This window comes from Lipotes vexillifer, unplaced genomic scaffold (assembly GCF_000442215.2).
Source record: "Lipotes vexillifer unplaced genomic scaffold, Lipotes_vexillifer_v1.1 scaffold555, whole genome shotgun sequence".
NCBI classification, from domain to species: Eukaryota; Metazoa; Chordata; class Mammalia; order Artiodactyla; family Lipotidae; genus Lipotes; species Lipotes vexillifer.
In genome coordinates this window covers 666,823-676,671 of record NW_006772693.1, presented here as the reverse complement: position 1 = coordinate 676,671, position 9,849 = coordinate 666,823, and the positions used below count along the sequence as shown (strand labels likewise).

Here is a 9,849-nt window from a genome sequence, read left to right as displayed (position 1 = left end):
AGGGAAAGAAATGATAATTAAACAATAAAATTGTTTTTAATTTAATTTTTTGGGATATATTTGACATATTATATTAGTTTCAGGGGTACAAATAATGATTTGATATTTGTATATACTGTGAAATGATCACCACAGTAAGTCTATTTAACATCCATCACCATAATCACAATTTTTTTGTGTGTTGAGAACTTTCAAGATCTGTTTTCTTTAGCCACTTTCAAATATGCAGTATAGTATCAACTATAGTCACCATGCTGGACATTACATAGCTTAATTTTATTTTACTTACTTATTTATTTATTTTTGATATTGACATTTAAAAAATGTTTATTCACCACTTGTATTTCTTATTGTTAAATTATCTACTTTATTCTTTTATGTGTTTTCCTCATAGGAATGCTTTTTTTTTTCATTATGAAAAGCTCTTTATAAAGATACTGAATCAGTTTGTCAGAAAAATTTTAGGTATTTTCTCCAATTTTCATTTGTCTTTTATTTTTATGGTGTTTGTTTTTGGTATTTTAATACAGCAATGTTTTAAAATGTTTTCTACTAAAATACAGCAATCTTTTTACTTTAGGATTTTTTTCACCATTTTTTGTCTATAAATGCCCTTCTGGCAGTTATCTGCTAAAAGTTAAAGTGTATATACCCTACATCTCAGTGATCCCACTTAGAGGAATCTCTTCAGTAGAAAACAATAGCACTTGGGAAGAATAGGTGGTAGTGATTAGACAGAAGGAATTTATTGAATTTGGGCTTGGGAATTAAGAGACTTGTTACTTGGTAGCATTGGAAGTGAAGGCAGTGAATTTAGGAGAACAGCTCAGTGACCAAGACGTGGCGGAGAAACAAGCAGAACCAGGAGGGAGAACAACGGCACGGTGTTGAGGGGAGTTTGCAGATGCAGGCACTGCTCGGGTTTGCCTTGTTGACAGGTCCCCACCACATAAAACTGAAATATAGTAAGAAAACTCCTGTGTGAATTAAATAGTATATGAGCATGAGCTGGGCCCTGGGAGGGCTTTGTGAGGCAGACATAAGATGAGATCTGGCGGGGAGGAGTTTGGCTTATGTTTAAAGGGTTAAACCTGCCAACATTCCCCAAGAGCTGATGGGTAAACTTGTTTCTCTCAGTAGCTTGATCACAGCCAGGGCCAATCAAACTGGGGAATGCATTCTCCCAGGCACCCAGGTCCATCGGCTGAGGTCGCAGAAAGAGTAGCAGCTCGCTGCTGGGATTTCTTCTCTGTTCTGTTGTTATAAGAGGGTTGAGACCACAGGCCAGGAGACAGTGCAGAAGTCGGCAACTATATGCAAGGTTATATATGAAGTTATTCACTTTAACATTACTTATTAGTAAGAAATAAAAAGGAAATAAAATCCTGATAGTCAAAAGTGGGAAATGCTGTGTATGCAGCCATTAAAACAAAGATCTGTATCTATTTTGGAAGTTGTCCACAACATATGTGAGTGAAAAAAGCAAGCTGAAAATGACATACAGATGTAATTATGTTTTGGGGGAAAATGTGTGCATATATTGTATATATTGTATACATATATGTATACAATATGTATATATGTGTGCATATGTATGTGTGCATATGTATGTGTGCATATGTATGTATATATGTGTGCATATATATTGTATATATGTGTATATATAACTATTTGTGCATAGGAAAAAGTTTGGACAGGCCCTCCTAAGCTGTGAAATTGACTGCTTTGGGGGTGAACTTAGGGTGAGAGTGAGGGGTGAGCCTTTCACTCACACACAATCACACACACACAACCCTCCCATTTGCCAAGTACATTATATACATCCACTTGTATTTTCTTCTGTTACAGTTTACTTTTTCTTATTTATGTTTTCTAAATTAAAAAATATAAAGAACTCATACAGCTCAGTAACAAAAACCAAAAAATCTGATTAAAAAATGGGCAGAGGGGCTTCCCTGGTGGCGCAGTGGTTAAGAATCCGCGTGCCAAAGCAGGGGACACGGGTTCGAGCCCTGGTCCGGGAAGATCCCACATGCCGTGGAGCAACTAAGCCCATGTGCCACAACTACTGAACCTGAGCTCTAGAGCCTGCGGGCCACAACTACTGAGCCCGCGTGCCATAACTACTGAAGCCTGCATGTCTAGAACCCGTGCTCTGCAACAAGAGAAGCCACTGCAATGAGAAGCCCGTGCACTGCAACAAAGAGTAGGCCCCACTCGCCACAACTAGAGAAAGCCTGCGTGCAGCAACAAAGACCCAATGCAGCCAAAAATAAATAGATAATAAATTTATATTAAAAAAAAATGGGCAGAGGATCTGAATAGATATTTTTCCAAAGAAGACATACAGACAGCCAATAGACACATGAAAAGATGCTCAACATCATTAATCACCAGGAAAATGCAAATCAAAACTACGATGGGATGTGACTTCACACCTGTCAGAATGGCTATTATCAAAAAGACAAGAAATAATACATATGTTGGAGAGGATGTGGAGAAAAAGGAGCCCTTGTGCACTGTTGGTGGGATTGTAAATTGGTGCAGCCACTATGGAAAACAGTATGGAGCTTCCTCCAAAAAAAAAAAAAATTAAAAACAGAACTACCGTATGACCCAGCAATTCCACTTCTGGGTATTTATTCAAAGAAAATGAAAACACTAATTTGAAAGGCTATATACATCCCTATGTTCATTGCAGCATTATTTACAATAGCTAAGACATGGAAGCAATGTAAGTGTCCACTGATGGATGAATGGATAAAGACGTGGACTATATGTGGAATACACAATGGAATACTATTCAGCCATAAAAAGAATGAAATCTTGCCATTTGTGACAACATGAATGGATCTTGAGGGTATTATACTAAGTGAAATAAATCAGACAAAGACAAATACTGTATGATTTCACTTAAATGTGGAATCTAAAAACACAAACAAATGAACAAACAAAACAAAACTTATAGATACAGAGAACAGACGGATGGTTGCCAGAGGGGTGGTGAGTTGCCAGGAGGGCAAAATGGGTGAAAGAGATTAAGACGCACAAACTTCCAGTTATAAAATTCCATAAGTCATGGGGCTGTAAGTACAGCATGGTGACGTTAGTCAATAATACTGTGGCGCAAATTTGAAAGTTGCTAAGAAAGTAAATCTTAAAAGTTCTCATCACAAGAAAAACAATTTTTTTTAACTCTACGGTGACAGATAACTAGAGGTATTGTGGTGATCATTTTGCAGTATATACAAATGTTGAATCATGTTGTATACCTGAGACTAATATAATGTTGTAGGTCAATTATACTTCAATAAAAAAGAACAAAATTTTGATTGCTGAAGGATTACATTCGATTTAGTATCGAAGGGAACTGTGAATCACATTCCACAAAGAATCTCTCTGTATTTCTTGATGGGTTATATGTCATGCGTGAGTAGCAGTTTTGTGCAGTTTGCTATATGATCTCTGTGCTGGAGGAAGGGGAAGCACTGCTCAACTGTCATTTAATAGAAGGAACCAGTTCAGTCAGTCCCACGCGTCATTAAAAGATTCTCTGTAGCATTTGCCAGGATGGACAATTCCTGATACTCCATATTTACTCAGCGTGCTCACTCCCCCTTTTTCTCTGGCTGTTTGGTCTGCATTTTCCATTTCTCCTGTCCTCTCTCCTACCATTGATATTGGGTGCTCACCAGCAGCCAGGCTTTAGTTCGTTTTTACACTACAAGGTTGCCCTTTTAAATCTCAGGTGTTCTCAGGCTTCTCCTTACACATTAACAATTCACAATTCTCTATTTGTGCTCACTCTCTTCTCTCGGGCTTTATATCTATATGCCAAAAGCCTACCAGATACCATCGATATCTACACCTAGACACCCCAGATGTATCAAATGTACAAGACTGAATTATTTATCCACTCACCCACCCCCATTCCACTAACCCCCCTGCTATATACCCATTAATTCCTGATACTTATTCCCTGTCTGGATTAATGAGTGGTGGTAGGACCACCAACTGAGATCCCAAAACTAATATTAACAGACTTCTCCCTCTCCCTTTACCATTTACTATCTAAGTCATTTCAATCCTTGTCCCTACATATCTATTATATCTCTTCCATGTTCCCCATCCTAGCCCAGATGCTTTAGTTTAAACTCATATCATCTCTTGCCTGGGTTATAACTAATACAGGAGACCATTAGTTTTCTAGGGCTGCTGAGAGATGGCTTAAAACAACAGAAATTTATTGTTGAAAATCAAGGTGTTGGCAGGGCCACACTCCCTCCACATCTTCGAGGAGGATCCTTCCTTGTCTCTTCCAGCTTCCGTAGCCTCAGGTGTTCCTTGGTTTGTCACAGCATAACTCCAATCGCTGCCTCTGTTTTCACATGGCTGTCTTCTCTGTGTATCCAAATTTCCCTCTTTTCATTAATGATACCAGTCATGTTCTTTTAAGGACTCACCCTACTCCCGTATAACCTCATCTTAGCTTAACTGATTATATCTGCAACAACTCCATTCCCAAATAAGTTCACATTCTGAGGTAGCATGGATTAGAACTTCAACATATTTTTGGGGGGCGACACAATTCAACTCATATCATCTTAAACTGGCATGTCATCTAAATCCCTCTAATTTGCTCTCCATTCTGTTGCTAGAGTGGTCTTTCTAAAATGCAAATACTCTCCTAAAAGCAGACCAATAACAATATAATAATCCCAAATCAGCATGGCATACAAGGATGTTCCAAATCACTTATACTTAACCAAAGCTTTTCACCTATTGGTACTTTTTTAACCTTTTTATTGCTGCTTCTTTACACCATCCACCTGAAAACTTTCTATTCATTGTTTGAGTCCCAAGCAACTGCTCCTCTGTGGAACCTTCCCTAATCAAATCCAGCGAGTTGCTTACCTCCTTGTTTGTGTTCAGATCTTTAAAAAGCTAGGGTGACCAAATAAACTACTGTCCAAACTGTAACACTTTGAGAGTGAACGTGGGCACTAAACATAATTAGTATTATGGAATTTTAGAGTACTATATATATATCTATATATATCTATATATAAATAAAATAGTATATATATATAACTATTTTTACATTGGCAGACCTGTAAGTAGTTTTATTCAAACATTGCTTTTAAAATAAGATAATTACTTAGAATAAGAAATTGAAGCAAAAATTTTATAATGATTAAGAGTTTAAGCAGAATAACTTTTCTTAGTGTATATTCATGTACTTTAACTTCTTAGACATCTCTCTCTCTCAAATAACATCTCCGATATTTTCCCAAAGAATGTACTTTTCAATATGGTCTCACTGTTTTTTAATTTTTAAAGTAAAATTGTCTATAATGTTTTGCAAAGTTTCATTTTATGGTTACTAAATTTTAAATTGCTGACACTTTTTTGTTTTTAAACAACCCTCAGGAGCTAATATTTTCTGTTGTTCTCTCCCTTTCATTTTTATCATTTTTAAAAAAAATTTTATTTATTTATTTTTGCTGTGTTGGGTCTTCGCTTCTGCGCGAGGGCTTTCTCCAGTTGTGGCAAGTGGGGTCCACTCTTCATCACAGTGCACGGGCCTCTCACTATCGCGGCCTCTCTTGTTGTGGAGCACAGGCTCCAGACGTGCAGGCTCAGCAGTTGTGGCTCACGGGCCTAGTTGCTCCGCGGCACGTGGGATCCTCCCAGACCAGGGCTCGAACCCGTGTCCCCTGCATTAGCAGGCAGACTCCCAACCACTGCGCCACCAGGGAAGGCCCTGCTGACACTTTTAATTGACTCCACTACATACTATAATATTTTAAATTAGAATATACTCTACAGGTTCGTGAACAAATTGCTAATTAAAGGAGCTCCTCATTCTTTTTGTTTGTATTCAAAAGTCTAATTATTTTAGCTCAAATACTTCCACATGCACTGTTTCATTATAGCTTTTGCCTCCATTCTTAGTATCTTTTTAAAATAAATATTATTACAAGAAAGAAATTCATCAAATCTATGCTTCTTTTGAATGTTTCACCAAATTTTAATGCTGCAAAATCACAGGCCTTCTCAACTCATTTCATTTCAGTACAGAATACAAATTTGTCCAAAGAAACACAGAAGACCAGACAAATGTTCTTCACCTAAGTTTAGATATGTCATTTGAGCTCTCAATATTTTTGTTCTGTTTTTTCCTTTGCTTTTATAGAGAGAGGATTCAATGACTTCCTGTTTGTAAGCCTTTTTTAAAAAAAAAATCACAATTCACTAAAAGTTTCAAAAACCAAAGGTTTTTTTTGATACTCCATTGATTGATTTAAAGATTTCCAACTAATTTTGAACAAAATTCTATCAAAATTTAGAGGATTTGCTTTCGAAAAAGTTCCATATCCTTTTAGGACACTTGCACTGATTTACCAAGCAGTTCTTCAAAAGTTCAAACGTGTTAAAATCCATCTGATAGATAAGCAGCAGAGAGAGAAAGAGAGAGAGAGAGAGAGAGAGAGAGAGAGAGAGAACATGCGTGTGTGTGCACACGCACAAGCGATGGCGAGAGAGAGAGATAGGAGAGAGGGGTGGGGAGAGGGAGAGAGAGAACTGCAGGGGATGAAATGTGGTTGATGTGATGACATTACATTGTGGGACTTCTTCCCAGAATCTATACCTCAGGTTAACACCAATGGCTTAAGTAGTTTGTTTGATCGGGACAAACGGCCCAAACTCTGGAATAAAACTACAGTAACATTTCCTTAAAAATAAAGTCATGCTCCAGAACAGAGGGAAATCAGTCTGTTTTTTGTTTGTTTGTTTGTTTTCATTTTGGAGACTGGTTGATGTTTATGTGTCAAAATAAATGATAAAATACAGGTTCCTAATAGACAAACTGATATCCTAACTACCTACTATGGCAGTTATAATATTCTGTTATAATAAAGTCCTACTTAATAAGCTTTGGGGAACTATCCTCCTATTCATTTTGTAAAAAAAGAAATTAATCAGAAGTCCCTGCTCACTGTGCAAACACAACGTGATAAACAGCACAACAGGTAATGTCCTTGCTGTGACTTTTATGGTACCTCATACTGGTTCAGGAACATGTAGAGTTGCTGTACGCTGATTCTTAGGTCAGTCTCGTTGAACTCATAGGGAATATTCCACCCCAGGGGTCCAAACTTCCGTCTCTCTTGTACCAAAGCATGAAAGAAACAGAGACCATATAGTAACTTCTTGAATTCCTCCTGTAATGAGAAGAAATGGTGTAACATCATTATTTCTTCCCCTAATAATGCATTATGCTTATCATATTTTAAAATGAAAGTAATTAATTCCTTTTGCTTATCAATATATCCATGTCAAAGTAAAACTAAAACAGAGTTAACTGTTTCTACCGGCTATTTAGGCTATGCCTATTTGTATACATGTTCAGTTGACACACATAGCTTCTACGTACACCAGGTTTTTGGAAAGTACAGTAAGCCTGTCTAATTTAACGTTACCTTAGAGGATTTGGGGGGTTTCAACTTAAGCATCATGAGGCAAGGAGTATGAATTCCAGTGTTTGGTCCCAGATCACCATGGAGAAATTTCAAAGGAGATAGTTCAAACCAATTAAGAAGCTCTACAAGCACTTTTGGGTTGAAATTTTGGGCAGCCTCATGGCTTTTCTGGTTGCTTTTAGGTAAGAGAAGTCCTATAGTCACTGTCAACTGCAAAGCCAGCCTTGATTCAGAAATCAGAAAGTACGATGCAATATATTAATCATTTGTACCCTCCACAAGGAGGATATAAAAATGGTCAAAATAGAGCTTGAGAGAGGATTTTTTTGTTTTTGTTTTTGCTTTTTTTAGTTTTTTGTTTTTTGTTTCTTTCGGTACGCAGGCCTCTCACTGTTGTGGCCTCTTCCGTTGCGGAGCACAGGCTCCGGACGTGCAGGCTCAGCGGCCACGGCTCACGGGCCCAGCCGCTCCGCAGCATGTGGGATCTTCCCGGACCGGGGCGTGAACCCGTGTCCCCTGCATCGGCAGGCGGACTCCCAACCACTGCACCACCAGGGAAGCCCGAGAGACGATTTGTGAAGAGGTTTCCTTGGAGAGAAGAGCTGCTGTGCTGGGAGTCCCCTTGTCCTCACCTCCAAGGGAAAGGGGAGTGCAGGGTCCAAGATACTGAGAAGGAACTAATGGGGCCCCTTGGGGAGTTGATACACATGCCCTGCAGCTGGGATGGAGTGGGACAGTGCAAAACTCATGCCTGGAAGAGTAGAGAAGTCTATGGCCTTGTGTCGTGGACTATGGGAGGGAAATCAGTAGCCTTCCCCCAGATGGTGGGCCAATCTGGCGTGAATCCCAAGGAGCAGACAGGGAGCTGGGCTAGGAATGTCAGCCAGTGGTCATTTTAATGGTTTCCTATTCAAGAGGACTTGTGTCACGGCGTAAGGAACCCCAACAGTAAGAGCCTGTATGAAATGAAGCCTGGAGAACCAAAAGCTGAGGGGAATCAGGAACAGCCAGCTGAAGGGGAGGCACTGCCACGGGTGATGGGGTAACAGAGAAGTCCAGCACGGGAGCCGAAGGAGAACCCATGAGAGACCTCAGGAGGCAAAAAAGTCAGCTTTAAATCCCCGCCAAGTCCAAAGAGCTCCAGGCAATAGCAGCCCAGAAGAGGAACCTCTGCCCCTCCTGACTCACCCCTGCACACACCCTGAACTGAGCACTCAGTATCAGCAGCTATCATGTGCAGGAGTAGTTACAAAAAGAAAGGTGGGGCTTCCCTGGTGGCGCAGTGGTTGAGAGTCCGCCTGCCGATGCAGGGGACACAGGTTCGTGTCCCTGTCCGGGAAGATCCCACATGCCGCGGAGCAGCTGGGCCCGTGAGCCATGGCCGCTGAGCCTGTGCGTCCTGAGCCTGTGCTCCGCAACGGGAGAGGCCACAACAGTGAGAGGCCCGCGTACCACAAAAAAAAAAAAAAAAAAAAAAAGGTGGCCCAAAAACACATGAAAAGATGCTCAACATCACTAATTATTAGAGAAATGCAAATCAGAACCACAACGCGCTGTTATCACCTCACACCATTCAGAATGGCTACCATCAAAAAGACAACAAATAACAAATGCTGGAGAGGGTGTGAAGAAAAGGGAACCCTTGTACACTGCTGGTGGAGATGTAAATTGGTGCAGCCACTACAGAAGACAGTATAGAGGTTCCTTAAAAAACTAAAAATAGAGCTACCATATGATCCAGCAATTCTACTTCCTGGGTATATATCCAGAAGAAAATGAAAATTCTAATTCAAAAATATACATGCACCCCAATGTTCACAGCAGCCCTAGTTACAATAGCCAAGACATGGAAACAACCCAAGCATCCATCAACATATGATTGGTTTAAGAAGATATGGTGTACATATACAATGGAATATTACTCAGCCATAAAAAAGAATGAAATATTGCCATTTGCAGCAACATGGATGGACCTAGAGAATATTCTACTTAGTGAAATAAGTTAGACGGAGAAAGATAAATACTATACGGTATCACTTACATGTGGAATCTAAAAAAAATAAAACAAATGAATCTATATACAAAACAGAAACAGACTCACAGACATAGAAAACAAACTAATGGCTACCAAAGGGGAGAGGGAGGAAGGGACAAATTAGGAGTGTGGGATTAACAGATACAAACTATTAAACATAAAATAGATAAGCAGTGAGGATTTACTATATAGCACAAGGAATTACATTCATTATCTTGTAATACCCTACAATGGACTATAATCTGGAAAAAAAAATAACTTAATCACTTCGCTGTACACCTGAAACTAACACAGTATTATAAATGAACTATAATTCAATTAAAAACAAGG

At 39.3% G+C, this 9,849-nt stretch overlaps 1 protein-coding gene across 1 annotated transcript in view; it reads right to left on the bottom strand.

The window, feature by feature from the left end:
• Positions 1-9,849, bottom strand: part of DNAH7 (dynein axonemal heavy chain 7) — a 253,806-nt gene that overhangs the window by 24,444 nt on the left and 219,513 nt on the right. The window contains exon 58 of the mRNA XM_007447818.1: positions 7,065-7,226. Within this exon, the coding sequence (XP_007447880.1) occupies positions 7,065-7,226 (162 nt within the window). The remainder of the gene's footprint in view (positions 1-7,064; positions 7,227-9,849) is intronic.